Source organism: Pan paniscus, chromosome 9 (assembly GCF_029289425.2).
Source record: "Pan paniscus chromosome 9, NHGRI_mPanPan1-v2.0_pri, whole genome shotgun sequence".
Classification (NCBI taxonomy): domain Eukaryota; kingdom Metazoa; phylum Chordata; class Mammalia; order Primates; family Hominidae; genus Pan; species Pan paniscus.
This window is the reverse complement of record NC_073258.2, coordinates 70,658,684-70,682,184: the sequence shown is the minus strand read 5'-3', so window position 1 is coordinate 70,682,184 and position 23,501 is coordinate 70,658,684. Positions and strand designations below refer to the sequence as shown.

Here is a 23,501-nt window from a genome sequence, read left to right as displayed (position 1 = left end):
ATGTACACAATGGCACATGCGTACACATAATCAAATGTGCACACACACACACACACACACAGAGTCTGGCCTCAAGAGGGCCTTCAGCTATACGGTGCCTCTCATTAGTAAGAAAACAGTTGCAGAAAGCTCTGGATCACCAGATGCGGGAGCTGGCCTTCTCAAGATCTCTAGTCCTAAAGGGGCTATTCTCTGTGGCCTGGGCGTGGATTGGCCTCTCAGCTTCGTACTTGAGAGTGACTTCAGATGGGACGCTGACTCCTCCATGCTGAAGAAGACCCAACAACCAAGTTTGTAAAAAACTTTTCTGTTAAAAAAACAAAACAAAACAAAACAAAACACAAAGCATAACTTCTGACCCGAAAGGAAGCTGGCAATTGAGAAAAGACTGAGCCCCCGCATCCTTGAGCAGGGCAGGATGAGGACAGAGTGATGAGCTTGGATCACTCCCCAGGGACCGGCTGCCTTGGAAAATATGCCCTCCGCCTGTCACATTGGGCATGCAACATGAATCCCCTGACATGCCCCACGGGGACCCAGAATAGCTCGACTTTTCTCCTCTGCACCGTCTTTGGTGCTGGGCCTCGCCGCGTGGGTCAGCGTGTAGCCTCTTGAGCCTCGGTTTCCTGCTCTGGGAGCTGGGGCCAGTGACGGTCACCCGAGTGCCGAGTGCCTGCGCAGAGTGTTGCAGGCTTCCACAGGAGCATGTCTGGAAACCAGTGTGTGAGCTGCACACGCCTGCCCATCATGACTGAGGGCTCTGGCGAATAAGACACAGGCAGGTACCAGGCAGGTGGGTTGGGTTTCTTCCCCTCCATTTTTTTATTATTTTGAAAAATTTCAAACCCACAGAGGAGTCTCGAGAATAGTCTGACAAAACCTGTACAGCCTCCACCTCCACTCCCCTGCACCCCACCCCTTCTGCGTTCACTCTCATCACACACACCTATGCACACATATGGATTTTCCTGGGCCATTTGGAAGTTAGTTGTGGCATTTTTCTCTCCAAATACTTCTCCCCTTCCTCCCTCCCTCCCTCCTTCCTTCTCCTTCCTTCCTCTTTCTTTCCTCCCTTCCTTCCTTCCTTTCCTTCCTTCCTTCCTTCCTCCCTCCCTCCCTCTCTCTCTTTCTTTCTTTCCTCCCTTCCCTTCCTTTCTTTCTTTCTTTCTTTCTTTCTTTCTTTCTTTCTTTCTTTCTCCCTCTCTCTCTCTCTCTCTCTCTGTCTTTCTTTCTTTCTAGATGGAGTCTCACTCTGTCACCCAGGCTGGAGTGCGGTGGCACAATCTCAGCTCACTGCAATCTCTGCCTGCCGGGTTCAAGCAATTCTCTGTCTCAGACTCTTGAGTAACTAGGATTACAGGCACCCACCACCACACCCAGCTAATTTTTGTATTTTTAGTAGAGACAGGGTTTCACCATCTTGGCCAGGCTGGTCTCAAATTCCTGACCTGAGGTGGTCCACCTGCCTCGGCCTCCCAAGGTGTTTTTTTTTTGTTTTGTTTTGTTTTGTTTTTTTTGAGACGGCGTCTCTCTTTGTCACCCAGGCTGGAGTGCAGTGGCCCGATCTCGGCTCACTGCAAGCTCCACCTCCCGGGTTCACGCCATTCTCCTGCCTCAGCCTCCCGAATAGCTGGGACTACAGGCGCCCGCCACCACGCCAGGCTAATTTTTTGCATTTTTAGTAGAGACGGGGTTTCACCGCATTAGCCCGGATGGTCTCGATCTACTGACCTCGTGATCTGCCCACCTCAGCCTCCCAAAGTGCTGGGATTACAGGCATGAGCCACCGCGCCCGGCCTGCACTTGTTTCTTACAAGGACATTCGCTATGCCATCCTGATACATATGAGCAGCAAGCCTGCAACTTCAACCATTATGAGGGCTGCTACCAACTCCCACTCCATAACCAAGCCCCCCTGAGGGTCTCAGTGTCTTAGTGAGGTCCTAGCTGTTTCCTTTCTTTTTCTTTTTTCTTTTTATTTTATTTTCTTTTTTCTTTTCTTTTCTTTTCTTTTTTTTTTTTTTTTGAGGTGGAGTCTCACTCTGTTGCCCAGGCTGGAGTGCAGTGACACGACCTGGGCTCACTGCAACCTCCGCCTCCCAGGCTCAAGCGATTCTCCTGCCTCAGCCTCCCCAGTAGCCACCGTGCCCGGCTGATTTTTATATTTTTAGTAGAGACAGGATTTCACCATGTTGGCCAGGCTGGTCTCGTGCTCCTGACCTCAGGTGATCCACCCGCCTTGGCTTCCCAAAGTGCTGGGATTACAGGCGTGAGCCACTGTGCCCGGCTGCTTCCTTTCTTTTTATATGATTTCTTTTTATTGAGGTGAAATTCACATAACGTAAAATTAACCGTTTTAAAGTGTACAATTCACCATGGCATTTAGTACCTTCCCCCAAACTCCCTTTATCAAGTTTCTAGACTTCTTCATCACCCCAAAAGAAAGCCCCTGACTCATGAGACAGTCACCCCTGTTCTCCTTTCCCAACCTCTGGCAACCTCCAATCTGCTTAGGCAGGGATTTTTCATAAGATCTCTTCTAAGTGTGGGGTTTTATTATTTAAAAATACTTTACTACAAATTGGCCGGGTGCGGTGGCTCACGCCTGTAATCCCAGCACTTTGGGAGGCTGAGGCGGGCGGATCACGAGGTCAGGAAATGGAGACCATCCTGGCTAACACGGTGAAACCCCGTCTCTACTAAAAATACAAACAAATTAGCTGGGCGCAGTGGCGGGCGCCTGTAGTCCCAGCTACTGGGGAGGCTGAGGCAGGAGAATGGCATGAACCCGGGAGGCGGAGCTTGCAGTGAGCCAAGATAGCGCCACTGCAGTCCGGCCTGAGCGAAAGAGCAAGACTCCTTCTCAAAAAAAAAAAAAAGACTTTATTACAAATTAAATGTGGAACTCCACCATGTGTGTGCTTATTTTGGGGGAGGGAAGGGATGCTGTTTTTAAGTACTTCCAGCCTCTTCGCTGCAGCCGGGTGGCTGGACGTCTTCGGGCAAACCCTTTCTTTGCTTATTTTGCTTAGGTGAGGATAAAGGGCTTGGAGGAAATCTTTGTTTTGTTTTGTTTTTGAGACAGGGTCTCATCCCATCACCCAGGCAGGAGTGCAGAGGTACGATCATGACTCACTGCAGCTTCGACTTCCCAGCCTTGAGCCATCCTCCCACCTCAGCCTCCTGAGCAGCTGGCATTACAGGTGAACACCGCCACACCTGGCTAATTTTAAAAAAAATTTTGTAGTGATGGGATCTCCCTATGCCCAGGCTGGTCTCGAACTCCTAGACTCAAGTGATCCTCCTGCCTCGGCCTCGCGAACTGCTGGGATTACAGGAGTGAGCCGCCACACCTGGCTGAGGAAATCTTCTTGAAGGTCCTTTCCAACCCTGGAATTCTGAGCTCATCTATTGCAAATGAGCTGGAGTGACACCCTCCAGACTCATACAAGCTTAGCCTCCAGGAATATCTGTCTGGCCTGCTGATCTCTGGCCAGGCCTGGGGGCTGCTGGACAGGGAGGGAAACCCTGTCCATGAGGCTTCTGCTCGCTGGGTGACCGCAGGCCATGCACTTGGCCTCTCAGAGTCTGCTCATGGTCCCCTTACCCACTGGTGGATCCTACAGCCAGGCAGGCTTTGTGGGCCTCTCACCTGTAAAACGGAACAACACCTGGCTCTCCGCCTTGCTGCAGGGATAACTGCAGGTCACTCCACGGGGGTGAGGCCTTGATACCTCCAAACTGAGGCGAACAGACTGAATGTGACTCAACTGGAAGTCTCTGTCTTGACTCCCCGCCACCAGATACTGGCGGGTGACTTCCTCCCCTATGAGCCGCGGGATACTGGCGGGTGACTTCCTCTCCTGTGAGCCGCCGGATACTGGCGGGTGACTTCCTCTCCTGTGAGCCGCCGGATACTGGCAGGTGACTTCCTCTCCTATGAGCCGCCACTGGATACTGGCGGGTGACTTCCTCTCCTATGAGCCACCGGATACTGGCAGGTGACTTCCTCTCCTATGAGCTGCCACCAGATACTGGCGGGTGACTTCCTCTCCTATGAGCCGCTGCCGGATACTGGCAGGTGACTTCCTCTCCTATGAGCTGCCACCGGATACTGGCAGGTGACTTCCTCTCCTATGGGCCGCCGGATACTGGCGGGTGACTTCCTCTCCTATCAGTGTTCTTGATATGGATAGGAGAGAAACACTGGCATTTACAAAGTCACAGTGATCATGCAAGTGGGGGACTCAGCATCTGGAAGTGGCCCCTGAAATGAAACCGCATGCAGGGGTCAGTTCCCGGAGTGTGTTCTGCTGTGGACCTTGAAGAAAGTTGTTGTTTATGGAAGCCCCATTAGCCCAAAACAGCCCTCAGCAGAAACAGGAACATCAACCCATATGGGACCTCTCTGCCTGCGTCCCCTGCTGCCCCAAACACACCACTTCTGCCCAGCTAGAAGCCCTGTTGCTAAGATACCACAGGGCTGGAAGAGATTCGAATTCCTTTTCTTTTTCTTTTATTTTTTTTGAGACAGAGTCTCACTCTTGTCACCCAGGCTGAAGTGCAATGGCATGATCTCGGCTCACTGCAGCCTCCATCTCCCAGATTTAAGCGATTCTCCTGCCTCAGCCTCCCGTGTAGCTGGGACCACAGGTGCCTGACACAATGCCCAGCTAAGTTTTTTTTTTTTTCTGGAGACAGAGTCTTGCTCTATCAGCCAGGCTGAAGTGCAGTGGTGTGATCTTAACTCATTACAACCTCCACCTCCCGGGCTTAAGCGATTCTCCTGCCTCAGTCTCCCAAGTAGCTGGGACTACAGGCACTCGCTACCACGCCCAGCTAATTTTTGTATTTTTTGTAGAGACGAGGTTTCACCATGTTGGCCAGGATGGTCTCAATCTCTTGACCTCGTGATCTGCCTACCTCGACCTCTCGAAGTGCTGAGATTACAGGTATGAGCCACCGTACCCGGCCATTTTTTTTTTTTTTTTAGTAAAGATGGGGTTTCACCATGTTGGCCAGGCTGGTCTCAAACTCCTGACCTCAGGTGATCTGTCCACCTTGGCCTCCCAAAGTGCTGGGATAACAGGTGTGAGCCACTGTACCTGGCCTAATTTTTTCGACATGATGTGTGACCCATCAGAAGTGTCTGGAATGAGTTTGCTGGTGGGACGAATGATCAGTTTGGCAATGGAAGTCAAGGGAGGGCAGGAGGAAGGAGAGATGGGATGAACAAGGAAAGGATGGGCAAGGAGGCCAGTGAGTGCACAGCAATGTCAACACCTTCCAGTTCTTTTTTTTTTTTTTTTTCTTTTGAGACGGATTCTGGCTCTGTCACCCAGGCTGCAGTGCAATGGCTCAATCTCGGCTCACCGCAACCTCTGCCTTCCGGGTTCAAGTGATTCTCCTGCCTCAGCCTCCCAAGTAGCTGGGATTACAGGTGCCCACCACCACGCCCGGCTAATTTTTGTATTTTTAGTAGAGACGGGGTTTCACCATGTTAGCCAGACTGGTCTCAAACTCCTGACCTCAAGTGATCCGCCCGCCTTCGCCTCCCAAAGTGCTGGGATTACAGGTGTGAGCCGCCGTGCCTGGCCCTTCCAGTTCTTTTAAATGATTCATCCAATATTTTTTGGCAGCGTCAAGTGCTAGGCTGGCTCTGTGCAGGACAACAGGGTCATGCCCGCAAACTGCGCACTTGTATCCTCACTTCCACAGAGCTTTGTCTGAAGAGGAGACATGCAGGGTCAATCTCCACCCCAAGACATGACGTCCAGGTACCACACAGCAGAGCAGGCGGAGCTGAGGGCTGCACTCCGAAGTGGGGGCTCTCTGGCTATCTTGCTAGAGTCAGCCCAGGGTCTCCAGTGATCACTCTGGGAAGCACATGGGCAGGTCATGGGGCCAAGGAATCGAAGAGTAGGGCCAAGCCCCTAGCTGAGGCTCTGAATTTGGTCAGGGCTCTTAACTTTTTGAAAGAGCAGCTGTTTGGGTTTTCCTTTTTTTTTTTTTTTTTTTTTTTCAGTGGTGGATCACAGCTCACTGCAACCTCTGCCTCCCAGGCTCAAGTGATCCTTCCACCTCAGCATCACAAGTAGCTAGGACTACAGACTCACGCCACCACGCCTGACTAATTTTTGTATTTTCTGTAGAAATGGAGTTTCGCCATGTCCCCCGGGCTGGTCTTGAACTCCTGGGCTCAAGTGATCCACCTGCCTTGGCCTCCCAAAATGTTGGGATTACAGGTGTGAGCCACTGTACCTGGCCTGGTTTTGCTTCTTTTTTAAAAAAATAAAAAGAGAGTAATGATTAAATAGCTTTGTGACTCAAATTCAGCTAGAACTGCATTCAAATCCAAACTCTGCTGTTTATTGGCTTTATTTGTGACTCTGGGCAAGGAGCAGTTTCTGAGCCTCACTTTGCCCCTCTTTAGAATGGGAGCTATGAGACCCAAATACCGTGAGGCATGTAAACTGCCCAGGACACTTCTGGGCACTTGGTGCCAGCCATCACCACCACCACCACCATGGCCAGAGGATTTCAAGCACTCAGCAAATGGTGCTGGCCAGGCCTGTCCTGGGATTTCCTAACCATCTCGGACAGAAGAAAGAAAAAAGACATTGTGGAAAGGTGGCTGAGCTTTTGGAGAGAAAAGACCCTCCCTTTGGGCATGAAGTTTGAAGAGCCATCCACTTGTGGAGTCTGGGACTCATCCTTCTCCATGAAAGGTTTGTGAAGCCGACAGAGGCCAGGGCTTCTGAGAATTTCCAACCTCGATATTTTCACTTTATGGTTTTTCACGAAGTCAGCATGAACACGGTTAATGTTTTCTCATTAAGCTACTTTTTGTTTTCTTTCAATAGCTGACATTCAAAGCCTGGGCGCATTCTTTCACGACGTTGCTACTCTGACAGCTCAACACATTCGCGATGGGAACTCATATCTGTTTTGATGAGGGAGACCAGAGGGAAAAGAGCATTCACGTACAGAAATACCCTTTGTGGCTACTTCTGTCAGCTCCTGTCCTCACAGGTGAGAAAAGTAAGGCTCACAGCACAAGCAGGCCCTCCCAGCTAGGGGAGCTCACGTCCTGGGCCTTCTGAACTGGCAGTAAAGAGAGGGCTCCGACTCCAGCTTTGCTATGCCTCATGGTGCCTGCTGGTGGTGGTGCTTACACACCAGGAGCCCCTGTCCCGGGATAAGACACAGCACAGCCTGGATTTACAAGCCCCACTGTTTGGGTTCAAATTCCAACTTCACCACTAACAGGGTGTGCGACCTTGGGTCACTCGGCCACTTTTCTGGGGCCCCCATTTCCCTCCTGCTCCATGGGGAAGCGGGGAATAGAATACCATGGGGGCTCTTGCGGAGATTTGAGCTGAGAACATCCATGTGTGCTCAGGCTCACCGCAGATGTCTGGAGGAAGCTGTGCTGCCCTTTGTGTGAACAGAAGCAGGGCAGCTTCCTGAATTCCACCCTTTACACAGGGCCAGGGCCTACCTGGGGGAGAGACGACAGGGCTCAGTAATTCCAAGAGCGGACATGCGCGAGATGCGTCTCCAAGAATGTTCTCCCCTGCATGGTCTGGCAGGGGACGTTGGAAACAACCTAAACGTCCAGCAATAGGGGACAACAGATTGTATCACTCAGATGTGCTGGTGTCAAAGGCTGTGCTAGGATATTTAATCCCAAGGAAAGTGTTTACAACTGAGTTGGTGGAAAGGAGGTTACAATTCAAATGATTTTTTTTTAAGATACATACATACTTTTTTTATTATTATTTATTTTTCAGTATCACTCTGTTGCCCAGGTTGGAGTGCAGCGGTGTGATCTTGGCTCACTGCAACCTCCGCTCCCTGGGTTCAAGCGATCCTTCCACCTCAGCCTCCACAGCAGCTGGGACTGCAAGCATGCGCCACCACACCCAGCTAATTTTTGTATTTTTAGTAGAGATGGGGTTTCACCATGTTGGCCAGGCTGGTCTCGAACTCCTGACCTCAGGTGATCCACCCACCTTGGCCTCCCAAAGTGCTGGGATTACAGGAGTGAGCCACCGCACCCAGCTGAATCTCATTTTTCAAGATGAAAAGAGTTCTGGAGATGGATGGTGGCAGTGATCCACACAGCTTTATGAATGTATTAATTCCTCTGAACTGTACATTTAGAAATGGTTAGGATGGTAAATTTTATGTTGTTTATGTTTCAACACAATAAAACAACTGGAAAAAAAGTATCTATTAATGCTTATTTAAAATTCAGACACAATTTACTTTAGAATTTAATAGAAATTGCTCTGAAAAAAATGCACCTTAATTTTAAGGGAACAGCTCTATTAGTTTTGATAAATGTCATTGCCTGTGTATTCACTACCACAATAAAGATAGAGAACATTTTCATCTTCCATTTATCCTTCTCTGCTTTTTTTTTTTTTTTTTTTTTGAGACAGAGTCTCTCTCTGTTGTCCAGGCTGGAGTACAGTGGTGCGATCTCGGCTCACTGCAACCTCTGCCTCCTGGGTTCAAGCAATGCTCCTGCGTTGGCCTCCCAAAGTGCTGGGATTACAGGCATGAGCCACCACGCCCAGCCTTCTATTTACCCTTTTCTAGTGGATCTCCATCCAGCTTTTTGTCACTATATATCTTTTTCTAGAGTTGCCATTAAATTTTAAAATAAGTAATAAATGTAGCAAAGATCGCCAGAGAGCAGCATTTACAACAGTAACAATAGCTACCCTTCTGTTATGTGCTTTACATGTGCCAGGCCGTCTCTGTCTTACAAATATTGGTCACTTGATAGATGGGGATGTCTTTTCTAATGCTCATATTAACCCTGTAAATTAGCGTTCCTTTTGCTGTTTTACAAATGAGGAAATGGAATCTCAAAGAGGTCTTCCTTCTACTCTGTCACAGTCTCTGCCAATTTCTGGGCTAGCTGGGTGGCCTCATTTCAGAATAACGATGCGTATGGGGGAAAAAATGGCTGTTGGTGAATCAGAAAGTCTTGGGGGAAATAATGCATGTTCTAGCAGGTTGTAGCAAAAATACTGGGCTGAGATTCAGGAGTCCCTGGGTCTCAGCCTCCAGTTGGCCAGGAACCAGCTGTGGGGCGTGGCCTCGATCACCTCAGTGTTCACAGCTCTCTCGGTCCCACGCTACCCTGCAGTTCTTATTTTCTGATACAGACTTTTACCACACCCAGAAGTTTCTCCAATTACAAAATAATTTTCAATCACAAGGTGGGAGCAGGGGGTTTGGGAGGGGCTCTAGGGAGTGCTTATATAGAAGAATGCACATTTGACAGCAAAACGTACATTTCTAACTGTAAAATGAAAGGAAAACTATGATTTTCATAATGTAAAAATTGGAGGTGAAGCCGAATAAGATGTTCTTAGACACTGGGACACGGGTTTAGAAATGGTGGAAATCACTCATTTGCCATAATCAGGAAGAAGGAACCTCTACACCCTCAGATGGAAGAAGGAAGACTCCAGAAAAAGGATTTACGGTTCTACAGGGCAATTAAATAAAAAAATTAAAAATGAATTAAAAAAAAAGCTAACATCAAATCCAGAACAAAGCCAAGCCAAGCCCTTCTGGACACCTGGGCTGGAGACCCCCATACCCCTGCATGGGTGAGCGGGACATCCAGGGTGCCTTGGACCCTACCTGCTACCCATTGCCCATGCCATTCAATGAATGAAACCCCACCTGGGCGATTCAGCCGGCTTAGCCACCCGGGGGCAAATCAAACACAACCTGAAAAGCAAAGTCAGCCCAATGCAGCACACAGGTGGCTTCAGAGGTCCCGGTGTGCACAGAGCAGAGTAGGAGGAGGACCTCAGCCCTTGCCACACCTCTGCTCTCGCCAGGAGAGCCCCCTGCTGGCCAGCACTGCCTTGTCCTCTGCAGGCTTGGCTCCCTCTAACCACACACACCAGGGAGCCCAGCAAACACCCAAGATTGTGTGCCTGGCCCACCTGGGGCAAACCCTCGAGGCCCGGCAGTCCATCTCTGTAACCGTCAGCTCCCTCACATGAGCAGGATCCATCCCCTAAGCTCTCAGAGCATTGCTGTGCCTGTGAGATGGCCGGCACACAGCTGACCTCAAGGCCTGCCATCAACACCTTCATGAGTGCTACATCCCAGGCCCTCTCTGTCCCCTCTTCCTTGTCACCCTCAGGACAAGCCTGAGAGCAAGCTGAGAGGGCAATGGGTCAGCGGTCCACGACCTACCCAGGGAGTGGCCGGGTGTGATCCATGCTACAGTGGGTCTGACCCCGGAGCCCCTGTCCCGGGATAAGACGCAGCACAGCCTGGATTTACGAGCCCCACTGTTTGGGTTCAAATTCCAACTTCACCACTAACAGGGTGTGCGACCTTGGGTTACTCGGCCACTTTTCTGGGGCCCCCACTTCCCTCCTGCTCCATGGGGGAGGGAGGAATAGAATACCATGGGGGCTCTTGTGGAGATTTGAGCTGAGAACCTCCATGAAGCGCTCAGAACAGAGGCTGGGGGACAGCAGCCGCCTTCCTCATTTCCCCACCTCCCTGATCGCATCAGCCACTCTCTTCCCCATGTCCCTGGAAGGGGCTGCAGAGGGGTAGGGGTGGAACCAGAGGCTGCCATCGCCCCCACCCGGTTTGGGTCGTGTCCCCCAGTGCAGCCTCTGCCATCGCCCTCAAGAGCATTTATCACGCATTTACCACGGATCTTTAAAACGAAAGCTGCAGGGGAGGGTAATTAAGTTTAATAGGAGCCGCCGTCGATTTAAAGCCACAGGGGGGAAGTAATTAGATTTAACAGAAGCCACGGCTTTCTGAACCAAGACACACAGCGTGGGGGTCCCTGGTCTAGAAAGCCTTCGGGATGATGTCTTTTTGTAAAGACTTCCCTGGTGACATTTGCTGCGCCCTCAGTCATTAACGCCAGTCACTGACTGGGGAATGAATGTGGCCTCTGCTCATTGAAATTCATTAGGCCTGGCATTTCTCTCGCTGTCTCTCCTGTTTGCCCTCCCCATCGCCTTTGCGCTGGGCCAGGAGGGCTCTGCCCCCAAAACCAGCCTCCTGGGGCCCCACATCCAGGAGCTGGGGGTTTGGAAGAATAACAAGAAATAATTAGAGTTAAACCAAAGCCCCGTAGGAGGACCCCTTTATTCCCCGCCTGGGTATTCTCTGGATGTCGTTTTCTTTATTTGCAGGAACCGCTTCATGGAGCGGCCCCCATTTCTTTCCTCACCTGGCACCTGCCCGGACGCCAGGGGCGCCCATCACCGTTCCTGGGCCCCTTCCCGACCCCTCCCCACCAGGTAAGGCGCTCTCGACCTCCCCGACCGTGCTGTTCCTCCTGACCCCGTGCGCAGGGACTCGGGGATTCAAAAACCAGACCCCCGACACAAGACAGCTCAAAAACCGGGAAACGGAGGCCCAGGCCTCCCTCCCTGCGCCCCTGCCTCCACCACCCTCCAGCCGAGAAGCTGGGGTTCACCAATCCCACAGCTGGCCCGCCCACCCTGCCCGAGAGCCTCCTTCCCAGTGCCCCCTTTCAGGTTGCATCTCGCGCACAGCCGCGGGGCCCGGGCGAGCGCGGAGCAGGCAGGGGCGCGGGGCCAGGAGCGCAAAGCCCAGGCGGACGCCGAGGCTGCGGCGCCACCTACAGTCCGCGCGGCTTCCATTGTTTCCCCGCCGGCCGAGAGCGCGCCCGGCCCCCCGTCGGGGGGCAATTTACCCGGATAAAAGGGGCGGGGCAGGAATTGCAAGAAGATGAAGCTGAGAGAACCTGAGACTGTCGGAACTGCGGGGGAAAATTCTACGGGACGGCTTTGACGTCAGATGTGCGCGGCTGCGAAAGTCGGGGGAGGGAGTGCGAGTGGGCTTTTAAGGGGAAGGGCACTAAGGCCGAGGTGGGGCTTTTCCCGACAGAGGGTGAAGGGGGCAAAACTCGGTGCCCCCCAACCTCTGGCCCCGGGGTTCCTGACCCCGCCCCCGCTAGTGCCCCACGCCGAGTGCATCCACTGGGAGCCTGAGGCCTGGGGGAAGGGCCCCAGTTGTCGATTGCTTTACAAAGTCAAACTCTCCCAGCCAAGAACCTCGGGGCCGCTGGGCGGTGGGGAGGAGTTCCCCGAAACCCGGCCGCTAAGCGAGGCCTCCTCCTCCCGCAGATCCGAACGGCCTGGGCGGGGTCACCCCGGCTGGGACAAGAAGCCGCCGCCTGCCTGCCCGGGCCCGGGGAGGGGGCTGGGGCTGGGGCCGGAGGCGGGGTGTGAGTGGGTGTGTGCGGGGGGCGGAGGCTTGATGCAATCCCGATAAGAAATGCTCGGGTGTCTTGGGCACCTACCCGTGGGGCCCGTAAGGCGCTACTATATAAGGCTGTCGGCCCGGAGCCGCCGCGCCGTCAGAGCAGGAGCGCTGCGTCCAGGATCTAGGGCCACGACCACCCCAACCCGGCACCACAGCCCCGCAGCGCATCCCGGTCGCCGCCCAGCCTCCCGCACCCCCATCGCCGGAGCTGCGCCGAGAGCCCCAGGGAGGTGCCATGCGGAGCGGGTGTGTGGTGGTCCACGTCTGGATCCTGGCCGGCCTCTGGCTGGCCGTGGCCGGGCGCCCCCTCGCCTTCTCGGACGCGGGGCCCCACGTGCACTACGGCTGGGGCGACCCCATCCGCCTGCGGCACCTGTACACCTCCGGCCCCCACGGGCTCTCCAGCTGCTTCCTGCGCATCCGTGCCGACGGCGTCGTGGACTGCGCGCGGGGCCAGAGCGCGCACAGTGAGTTCTCGCCAGCACCCCCGCCCGCCCCGCCGCGCGCACCCCACCCCAGCGCCCTTCCTTCCTTTGCCACCCTTAGGCTCCTGCGGACCCCTCAACTCCTGGGAACCCCAGGTTTTGGCACCTGGACGTTAGGATCCCTCCCTTAGTCCCCAAACAGCGCGGGACGCTAGGGAGAAGCACAGGCTCGTGGACCGACCGCACCCACGTGGTGCGGGCCCAGCGGTCCCTGCTGCAGCTTCTCGCTTCCCCTGCGCCTAGGTTTGCTGGAGATCAAGGCAGTCGCTCTGCGGACCGTGGCCATCAAGGGCGTGCACAGCGTGCGGTACCTGTGCATGGGCGCCGACGGCAAGATGCAGGGGCTGGTAAGTGTCCCCTCGGGGCGGATGCGCCGGGGCGGGGGACCGGCGCCTGTCCCCGGGCGGAGGCCTGAAGGAGAGAAAGGCGCTGGTTCGAATCCAGGGTTTCCTCGCCTCCTCCGCCCAGACCCGCGTGCAACTTCGAGGGAAAGATTGCAAAGACCGATTAAGTGCACGTCCGACGATTTCCTACGGAAATTTAGGGTCTCAGCCAGCAGCCAGAGAATAGGCAAAAGCTGCCTTTGCATTTCCAATTGAGTCAAAGGCCGGCCTAGCCGGACCGAGGAAACCCATTATTCGGCCTCCTTTGATATTAAACAGGAAAACCCACCTCGGGCCTTTTCAGCCTCTGCCTGCGTGTGTGTGGTCCTCGCCTCCGTTTCCCTCCCTCCAGTATAAAAGAAGAAAAAAAGAATGGGAAAGAAAAAAGAGGATCTACTCATAACTTTCCTTTAAAAACAAATCAATTGTCAAGCAAGGCAGAAAACAGTGCATTTGGGATAGGAGAGATTTTTTTTTTAGAATTAATTTTTAATCTACCAGGAGCATGGTGTGGCTTAGACGCAGATGCGCTGGAGTCATGTTGCGCCAGGGGAGTGCTTTTCCTCCTGCGGGCCTCACCTGTCCTGTAAACGCTTTCTGGTGGGGGCAGGGGGTGGGGGCTGGCAGGGAAGGCCCAGGTAACCGCAGAGGTCCCGGGGCCGGAAGTGTACGAGCGCTGGGGCTCTGGTGGCGGGGAACAAAGGCTGGGAGTTCAAAGGAACGAACCCGCGCCCCTCCCGCGGCCCCGCGCGCAGAGGAGGCTGTGTGAGGTCTCGGCCCGCGCAGGCCTCACACGCAGCCCCGGACTCCCTGGCGGAGCAGGGGCCAGGGCGGGGGTGGCCGCGCCTGCCCGGGGCCCCCACCCCAGAAAGGATGCAGAGGCGGGGCCGCCTCCGGCCCAACCAGCTCCTTTGTGAACAGCGGGACAAAGCATTTTAGAGTCTCAAAATTGCTCGGTGCCTCTGCCGTGCTCCGTGTACTCAGAGCGCCTGTTTCAGGTTTTATGGCGGAGTCCTGCGTGAGAGGACTGCAGGGAAAGGGGGTGGTCGGCACGCTGGACGCTGACTCCCACCCAGAGCCGCTCCAAACCCACCCTTGCAACTTTAATTTTGACATTTACTATGGCGGGGGGTGTGGGGGTTCCTAATGATGGGAGGCCAGCAGGGGACGTCAACCTAACCCGCCATTCTGCCCAAATTGGGGGTTGGGTCACCTGAAATCCCTCTATGCCTTTTTTTTTTTTTTTTTTTTGGCAGAGTCTTGCTCTGTCGCCCAGGCTGGAATGCAGTGGCCAGATCTCGGCTCACTGCAACCTGTGCCTCCCAGGTTCAAGCGTTTCTGCTACCTCAGCCTCCCATGGAGCTGGGATTACAGGTACCCACCACCACGCCCAGCTACCTTTTGTATTTTGGGTAGAGATGGGGTTTCACCATGTTGGCCAGGCTGGTCTTGAACTCCCGACCTCAAGTGATCCGGCTGTCTCGGCCTCCCAAAGTGCTTTGGGATTAGAGGTGTGAGCCACCGCGCCCAGTCCCCTTTGTGCCTCTTGATCCCCTGTGCATGGTCTAACAGAAATTGAGGATCTTTTTCTTTTTTTTTTTTTTTTTTTTTTTTTTTTTTTTTTTTTTTTTTTGAGACGGAGTCTCGCTTGCTCTGTCGCCCAGGCTGGAGTACAGTGGTATGATCTTGGCTCACTGCAACCTCCACCTGCGGGGTTCAAGCAATTCTCCTGCCTCAGCTCCCAAGTAGCTGGGACTACGGGCACCGTGCCACCATGACCAGCTAGTTTTTTTGTATTTTTAGTAGAGATGAGGTTTCACCATCCTGGCCAGGCTGGCCTCGAACTCCTGACATCACGATCTGCCTGCCTCAGCCGCCCAAAGTGCTGGGATTACAGGCATGAGCCACCTCGCCTGGCCTCTTTCTTAAATAAAAATGCCACATTCTTCTAGAAACTTGAAGTCATTTCATTTTCTGTATGGAGAAAGTGATACTAATTTCTCCCAAAGGACAAGCCAAGTAAATAGAAGAAGGTCCTCCAATCATTCGGTTTTGTGTTCCTTGTTTATTGATCATTTGGCATTTTTGGGAGTTTGGGAGAAATCACGCTTGCTGTCCGATGCTTTGTCCCAGCCATCCGTGGGCTCGGCAGGAGCCTGGGTTGCTGCAATGAGCCTCTTATCAGGAGCTTATTAGCACAGGTACCTTGTCACCCACCTGCAGTTCAGTGACCTTTGCAGACTTAGGCAGGAACCTGACTGAGGCCGTCCTGCAGTGTGTTTACTGCCCAGCCCTTCCGGCTCCCGCCTGCGCCTGTCCTGGGTCGCCAAGGGGTAATGACACCGGTGTGGGATGGCACTTGCCCACTGGCACCTCTCAACCCCGTGGACTATGAATGTTCTAAGACTAGGCTTCCCTCAGCACACATTTCCGGCCACCAGTTGGGCGCCGGCCTGGCCTGGCCTGGCCTGGCCTGGCCTGGCCTGGCCTGGGGGAGGGGCTGCTGAGATCTGCCTCCTGGCAGCCTGCCTGGAAGGCCCTTGGTGACTGAATGGAGGAGACAGCGGGGCTGATGGTTCTCAGAACTGCTGCAGACCAGAAGGCCTTAGAATGATAAAGGCACACAGTGATTTCTGAGATAGGTGGGGAACAGATGCTTTCATCTGGGACCCAGATCGGATCACACGCAATGTATTTAAAAGACCTATCCTAAGATGACAACCCAGTTTATCAGTGTTTCCCAAAGTGCCAATGAAATACCCAGGAACTTTTTAAATGCCAGGAGTTATGTCTGTAATGTAAAGGGTGAGGGAAACACGGACGGCATTCCTGTGGGTTGATGGATATTATTGCTTAGGACAAGGCTCTCGAAAAAGTGAGGTAATTTAGTGGAAATTATTTGGGTCTATATAGAGTGTATATGTAGTATTAAGTATATACATAAAATATACATATATGAAATAATAAACCTCAGTTTTGTCTGTGTGCGTGTATATCTATATAAAGATTATAATTTATAAAGGTATATAAATGTATATTTAATTTATTAATGGGTTATATATTAACATAATATACATATTATATATGCTTACACTTACAGTACATTTATATATGTGTGTGTGTTCTCTGTGTATATATATAGTTGTGGGTTTTTTTTTTTTTTTTTTTTTTTTGTTGAGACAGGGTCTTGCTCTATCACCCAGACTAGAGTACAGTGGCATGATCATTGCTCAGTGCAGCCTTGACTACCCAGCCTCAACCCATCCTCCCACCTCTCAGCCTCCCGAATAGCTGGGCCTACAGGCGCCCACCTCCATGACCTGCTAATGTTTGTACTTTTTGTCAAGATGGAATTTTACCATGTTGCCCAGGCTGGTCTCAAACTCCTGGATTCAGGTGATCCATCTGCTCTGGGCCTCCCAAAGTGCTGGGACTACAGGTGTGACCTACTGTGCCTGGCCTTAAAGTACATTATATATTATATATACTTACATATATAAAGGTATATTTTATATATACTTACACGTACAGTGTGTACATCAGGAAGTATGTATAAAACATGCAAGTGATGCTCATGTGGAAGGTCACTGCTGGTGGCCACCAGGGACAGTCTGTAGCACAAACGTCCATGTGGACCCGTGTTCCCTGTCCACTGTGGATTGCTCAGAGCTGCCTGTTTTCTCTGCAGCTTCAGTACTCGGAGGAAGACTGTGCTTTCGAGGAGGAGATCCGCCCAGATGGCTACAATGTGTACCGATCCGAGAAGCACCGCCTCCCGGTCTCCCTGAGCAGTGCCAAACAGCGGCAGCTGTACAAGAACAGAGGCTTTCTTCCACTCTCTCATTTCCTGCCCATGCTGCCCATGGTCCCAGAGGAGCCTGAGGACCTCAGGGGCCACTTGGAATCTGACATGTTCTCTTCGCCCCTGGAGACCGACAGCATGGACCCATTTGGGCTTGTCACCGGACTGGAGGCCGTGAGGAGTCCCAGCTTTGAGAAGTAACTGAGGCCATGCCCGGGCCTCTTCACTGCTGCCAGGGGCTGTGGTACCTGCAGCGTGGGGGCCGTGCTTCTACAAGAACAGTCCTGAGTCCACGTTCTGTTTAGCTTTAGGAAGAAACATCTAGAAGTTGTACATATTCAGAGTTTTCCATTGGCAGTGCCAGTTTCTAGCCAATAGACTTGTCTGATCATAACATTGTAAGCCTGTAGCTTGCCCAGCTGCTGCCTGGGCCCCCATTCTGCTCCCTCGAGGTTGCTGGACAAGCTGCTGCGCTGTCTCAGTCCTGCTTGAATACCTCCATCAATGGGGAACTCACTTCCTTTGGAAAAATTCTTATGTCAAGCTGAAATTCTCTAATTTTTTCTCATCACTTCCCCAGAAGCAGCCAGAAGACAGGCAGTGGTTTTAATTTCAGGAACAGGTGATCCACTCTGTAAAACAGCAGGTAAATTTCACTCAACCCCATGTGGGAATTGATCTATATCTCTACTTCCAGGGACCATTTGCCCTTCCCAAATCCCTCCAGGCCAGAACTGACTGGAGCAGGCATGGCCCACCAGGCTTCAGGAGTAGGGGAAGCCTGGAGCCCCACTCCAGCCCTGGGACAACTTGAGAATTCCCCCTCAGGCCAGTTCTGTCATGGATGCTGTCCTGAGAATAACTTGCTGTCCCGGTGTCACCTGCTTCCATCCCCCAGTCCATCAGCCCTCTGCCCACCTCACATGCCTCCCCATGGATTGGGGCCTCCCAGGCCCCCCACCTTATGTCAACCTGCACTTCTTGTTCAAAAATCAGGAAAAGAAAAGATTTGAAGACCCCAAGTCTTGTCAATAACTTGCTGTGTGGAAGCAGCGGGGGAAGACCTAGAACCCTTTCCCCAGCACTTGGTTTTCCAACATGATATTTATGAGTAATTTATTTTGATATGTACATCTCTTATTTTCTTACATTATTTATGCCCCCAAATTATATTTATGTATGTAAGTGAGGTTTGTTTTGTATATTAAAATGGAGTTTGTTTGTATCAAAAGGTGCATTCTATTATCTGCCTAGAATGTTAGGGAGGGTGGGGAAGGGGCTGGTGGGGGGCAGCACCGTCCACGGGAGGAAACCCTCGGTGTGTCTGCCCTGGACACCAAAAGCTCGGGTGGGAAGTTAGCGGGTTTGGGCCAGCCAGCTCTAGTGGTGGAGGCTGGTTTGGGCCCTGCTGTCCTGCCCTTTCCTCATGCCTAGGGACTTGGCTTCCTCAGTCCACCTTCTCTCTAGCAATCTCAGTGGTTAGGGCGGCCTCTCTGCCAGGAGTGTTTTTGGCTGCAGGAAACAGAAACACCAAGGAACAGCGGCCTAAGTGAGGGCCTCTCGCCCTCAGCACTCTTCCTTGGGGAAAGACGTTCCTGCGTTTAGCAGCACCCCCCCCCCACCCCCCACCATTAGATGCCTGTAGAAACCCTCAAGTTGTGACAACCAAAATACCTCCAGAAGTTGTTGCGTGTTCTTAGGAGGCAAGATCACCCTTAACGGAAGACCACTGACCGGAGCAAATAGGATTTCTTTTTGTCCAGCCACAAATCCAGAGGGACCCAATGACCCAGCGATGCCTGGGCTGTGCCCTGTGTGATTCCCTTGGTGTCCCTGTCCTGCTGGGGCCTCGTCTCACCAGGGCTGCTGTGACTTCAGCTGAGCGCCCTGTACTCAGGGAGAGGGAATCATTTCGGGCTGGGCCTCTCTCATCAAGAAAGCCAAAACTTCCTTAGAACCTTTCAGCAAATTCCGGCTACATCCTAAGAACCAGGTTTGCATCACAGGACCAGGCCAGCCCCAGCTGCAAGGCAGGCTGGGAAGGCAAGAATTAGCGGTCAGGGTGACCAGATGTGGGCCACATCCTGAGTGCAAGGAGGAGCAGGTGCAACCGGACACCAACGTGTGCATGAAACATGATTCCAAGTGAGCATTTGCCAGGGATTAGGGATGGTGGAGGGAGTCAGGGAGGAGGGTTGGGTCACTCAGGGCAGTAGTTCCCAGGTGCTTACGTTGGCAGCGAGGGGGGTAATGTAATTGTTCAAGTCTACGAAGGCTATTTCAGGTGAAGCCTCCCTGCTCTCCAGTAAAAGGGACCTCCACTTGTCATTCTTACTGATGACAAGCCCAGGACATCTAGAGTTAACCCTTGGGGCGTTCCCTGTCTCCATCTGCCAATCAAGATGCTTCTCTCACTCTTTGGTGTCCTTGTCATGTAACCATGCTGATTAGAGAGCTGACAGGCAGGGCTGGATGATGCTTGTGGACACAGCCTTCTCTACCCGTGGCAGGGGCCAGACAGGAAAGGCACTCTCCTGGAGCCACACAGCCTGGAGGCAGCTCAGGGGCTGTGGGCAGGGCCCTTTGATTGCTGTGTGACCTTGAGTAAGTCACATCACCCCTCTGAGCCTGCATCCTTCTGCGGACATGAGGTTAACAGGGTCTGCATGGTAGGGCTATACAGAAATCCAGTGAAATGATGTCTGCGGGATTCCTGGCACAGAGCCGGCTGCCTATCCACAGCAAACCTCACCAAGGATAGAACCATGTGTCCTGAGCTATTATGTCCACTGGATCTCAAATTTGGCTGCACATTGAAAAAAAGATGATAGCTGGAAACCACTCATGGAGATTCTGAGTTTTTTGTCTTTCTTTCTTTCTTTCTTTCTTTTTCTTTTTTTTTAGACAGTCTCACTCTGTCATCCAGGCTGGAGTACAGTGCACAATCACTGATCACTGCAGTCTTGACCTCCTGGGCTCAAGGGATCCTGCTGCCTCAGCCTCTCAAGTAGCTGGGACCACAGACCCATGCCCAGCTTTTTTTTTTTTTTTTTTTTTCATTTGTAGCAATGGGGTCTTGCTATGTTGCACAGGCTGGTCTCGATCTCTTGGGCTCCAGAGGTCCTCCTGCCTTAACCTCCCAAAGTGCTGAGATTATAGGTATGAGCCACCGTGCCCAGCTGAGATTGTGATTTAATGGGAATGGGTGTGGTCTGGACACTGGGATTTTTTAAAAGCTCCCCTGTGGGCCGGGCGTGGTGGCTCACACCTATAATCCCAGCACTTTGGGAGGCCAAGGTGGGTGAATCACGAGGTCAGGAGATTGAGAACATCCAGGCTAACACAGTGAAACCCCATCTCTACTAAAAATACAAAAAATTAGCCGGGCATGGTGGCAGGCGCCTGTGGTCCCAGCTACTCGGGAGGCTGAGGCGGGAGAATGGCATGAACCCGGGAGGCAGAGCTTGCAGTGAGCCAAGATTGCACCACTGCACTCCAGCCGGGGCGGCAGAGCAAGACTCCTTCTCAAAAAAAAAAAAAAAAAAAAAAAAAAAAAAAAAAAAAAAAAAAAAAAGCTCCCCTGTGGTTCTAGTGTGCAGGGAACCAGTTCAAATTCCATCCTTTGTGCTCTGAAGACCAGCACTTCAGGGAGAAAATGAAGAAAGAGGCTTATCAGCACCTCCCTCTCTGGAGTCTTCTCCCTTCTGCACAGCTGAGGATAACAAGTAAATGTGCGTAAACTAATTCACACTAGACTGTTGATGGTTAATATGTTTGCTCTCCAGGCCACATTTTTACTGACCTGGCAGCTGCAAAACCCTGATGACAGACCGTGGGTGACGCGGGCATTCTGGCAGGAGATGGGGAAGATTATTTTTCTGAGGCTGCATCTTAGCACCCACCCTACCCCGACTCTTCCCCTGCTCCTCATAAAGAGGTAGCCTTGCCCTCTTCCTGCATCCCCTCTCCCTGCTTTAGATAGCGTTGCCAAATACATAAAAATACAGCATCTGAGCTACATTTGAATTTCAGGTGAGCAATGCATTTCTTCAGTAGGAATGTGTCCCATGCAATATTTGGAACATATGTATACTAAAAAGTTATTCATTGCTGATCTCAAATTCAAATCAAATCGGGTGTCCTGTGTTTTGTCTGGCAAGCCCAGCTTTAGGCCCACACCACGGACATGGAGTTAAAAATGAGAGAAGACTGGAGCAAAAAACTGTTTCCGTTGAACAAGACTCTCTGCTGGTGAGACTCCAAAATGGAATTCAAAAGATCCCAGGGGCAGGGAGGCCTTGAGTGAATCCCACTCTTTCTTCGGGCCTGTTTCTCTATCTGTAAAGCGAGAACCTTTTCATCGCCTCAAGGCCTGTTGACTCCTGGGGATTCTGGCAAAGTGCCCAGGGGCTGGGAAAGGCCTCTTAACCAAGGAGGGGGCTGGAACCCAACACCCCGGCATTAGGACTCTTGTGGTCACAGGTGACAGAAAACACAACTCAAACTGACTTGAGGTAGGAAAAACAAGGGAACTTATTGGCTCACCTTTACTGAGAAGGCCAGGAGGTGCCAGGCTTTAGGCATGCGGGACCTGGGAACCGGCACCACACCAGGCATTGTCTGTCTGTCTGTCCATTTTCAAGCATCTTTTCCCTTTGTAGTGACAAGATGGCCCCAGCAGCCTCAGCCGAGATGATGGACAATTCTCTTCTCTTACCAACAACTCCAGCAAGAGCCCCAGACTGGGTCTCAGGGATCCTTCCTGTGTCCCTTGTTCGTCCCAACTAGGCACAGGAGGCTCTGACCAGCTGGGCTGTGTCCCCTTCTGTAGCCCGGGGAAAAATCAGCCCTCGTGGGATGCTAGGACTAAGAAGGGGAGAGACACTTCCCCAGAGGAAAACCCACGGCACAGGTATTCCCCTAGGTTCCTACAGTTCACTATCCACTGGGCGACCTTCCCTCTTTGGATTGGGAAATGACAGCCAAAAATGTTCTACAAGACCAAAGAGGAGAGGGAGTGGGTGGGGCAGGGCCACCCAGATGCAGAAATTGTCCATTCAGTTATGGAGGACATGAGACAGCATCCTGCCTGCCTTAGTCTCATACTCCCTCCCCCACTGTCAAGGTGACCAAAAAGGAACCTCAATTAGGGGAGCGAGGAGAGAAGGTGTACCTTTTGCCACTAGAGGCAAAGAAAGAGAGACAGACAGACAGACACTGAGTTTTACAATACAGCCATGCGCCCCGTAATGATGTTTCAGTTAACGGTGGACCACATATACAATGGTGGTCCCATAACATTAAAACTCCATATTTTACTATGCCTTTTCTATGTTTTTAGATATGTTAGATACACAAATACTTACCATTGTGCAACCTTTGCCTGCAGTGTTCAGAGCAGTACCGTGCTGTGCAGGTGTATAGCCTAGGAGCAATCAGCTGTACCACATAGCCCAGGTGTGCAGCAGGCGACACCATCTAGGGTTGTGCGAGCACACTCTATAATGTTTGCACAATGGTGAAATCACCCAGTGATGCATTTCTGAGGACGTATCCCCATCGTTAGCATTGCATGGTTGTGTACATACATGACTGCCTGCATAACGCACCATGGTCTGAGGCTATCAACAGCTCAACATTTTGAGTGAAATGCAAGAGCGTTACCTTTACTTAGGTCTCTTTCTCCTCCACTTTTAAATTATCATTAAGTCTTTCCTCTGCATATATTGGGCACCACATCAGATGCCATGATTTTTGGTGTCAGGCATCAAAGATGATTGTTAAAATGCGTAAGAAGGACAATCTCGTATTTTTACCCCTATTTTTAATCAGTCCGATATTCCTCTTTCCTTTCTGAACTTCAAAGCTTATTTAGAGAACTTCCTTTGAACATTTTCTTTTCTTTTCTTTTTCTTTTTTTTTAAGATGGAGTCTCACTGTGTCACCCAGGCTGGAGTGCAGTGGCACAATCTCAGCTCACTGCAGCCTCTGCATTCCTGGGCTCAAAAGATCCTCCCACATTATCCTCCAGAGTAGCTGGGGCCATAGGCACACACTACCATGCCTGGCTAATTTTGTTCAGAGATGAGATTTCCCGATGTTTCCCAAGCTGGTCTTGAACTCCTGGAATCAAGCGACCCTTCCACCTTGACCTCCCAAAGTACTGGGATTGCAGGCATGAGCCACTGCACCCAACCCTTCAAGCTGGAGTGCGAAGGCGTGATCTCAGTTCACTGCAACCTCCGCTCCCTGGGTTCAAGCGATTGTCCTGCCTCAGCCTCCTGAGTAGCTGGGATTACAAGTGCCTGCCACTGCGCTTGGCTAATTTTTGTATTTTTTTTTGTACAGATGAGGTTTCACTATCTTGGCCAGGCTGGTCTTGAACTCCTGACCTCGTGATCCACCTCCCTCGGCCTCCCAGAGTGCTGGGATTACAGGCGTGAGCCACCATGCCCGGCCCCCTTCAACCATTTTTTAAACAATAAGTTCGCTAGCAACAAATTCTCTTAGTTTTCCTTCATCTGAGAATAT

The 23,501-nt window shown here is 51.9% G+C and overlaps 1 protein-coding gene across 1 annotated transcript; it reads left to right on the top strand.

Moving 5' to 3' along the window:
- The first annotated feature begins 12,285 nt into the window (after positions 1-12,285).
- On the top strand, positions 12,286-18,195 carry FGF19 (fibroblast growth factor 19). Its single transcript, XM_014346846.4, has 3 exons — positions 12,286-12,767; positions 13,029-13,132; positions 16,857-18,195. Exons 1-3 carry the CDS (start codon positions 12,536-12,538, stop codon positions 17,169-17,171), a joined length of 651 nt encoding a protein of 216 aa, XP_014202332.2. The 5' UTR covers positions 12,286-12,535; the 3' UTR covers positions 17,172-18,195.
- The last annotated feature ends 5,306 nt before the right edge of the window (positions 18,196-23,501 follow it).

What these genes read in the sequence shown, in the direction of transcription:
- FGF19 (XM_014346846.4), top strand. Translation starts at nt 12,536, where the DNA reads ATGCGGAGCGGGTGTGTGGTGGTCCACGTCTGGATCCTGGCCGGCCTC. An exon ending in GCGGGGCCAGAGCGCGCACA is followed by an intron (nt 12,768 to 13,028) that starts GTGAGTTCTCGC and finishes CCCTGCGCCTAG; the next exon opens with GTTTGCTGGAGATCAAGGCA. An exon ending in ACGGCAAGATGCAGGGGCTG is followed by an intron (nt 13,133 to 16,856) that starts GTAAGTGTCCCC and finishes TTTTCTCTGCAG; the next exon opens with CTTCAGTACTCGGAGGAAGA.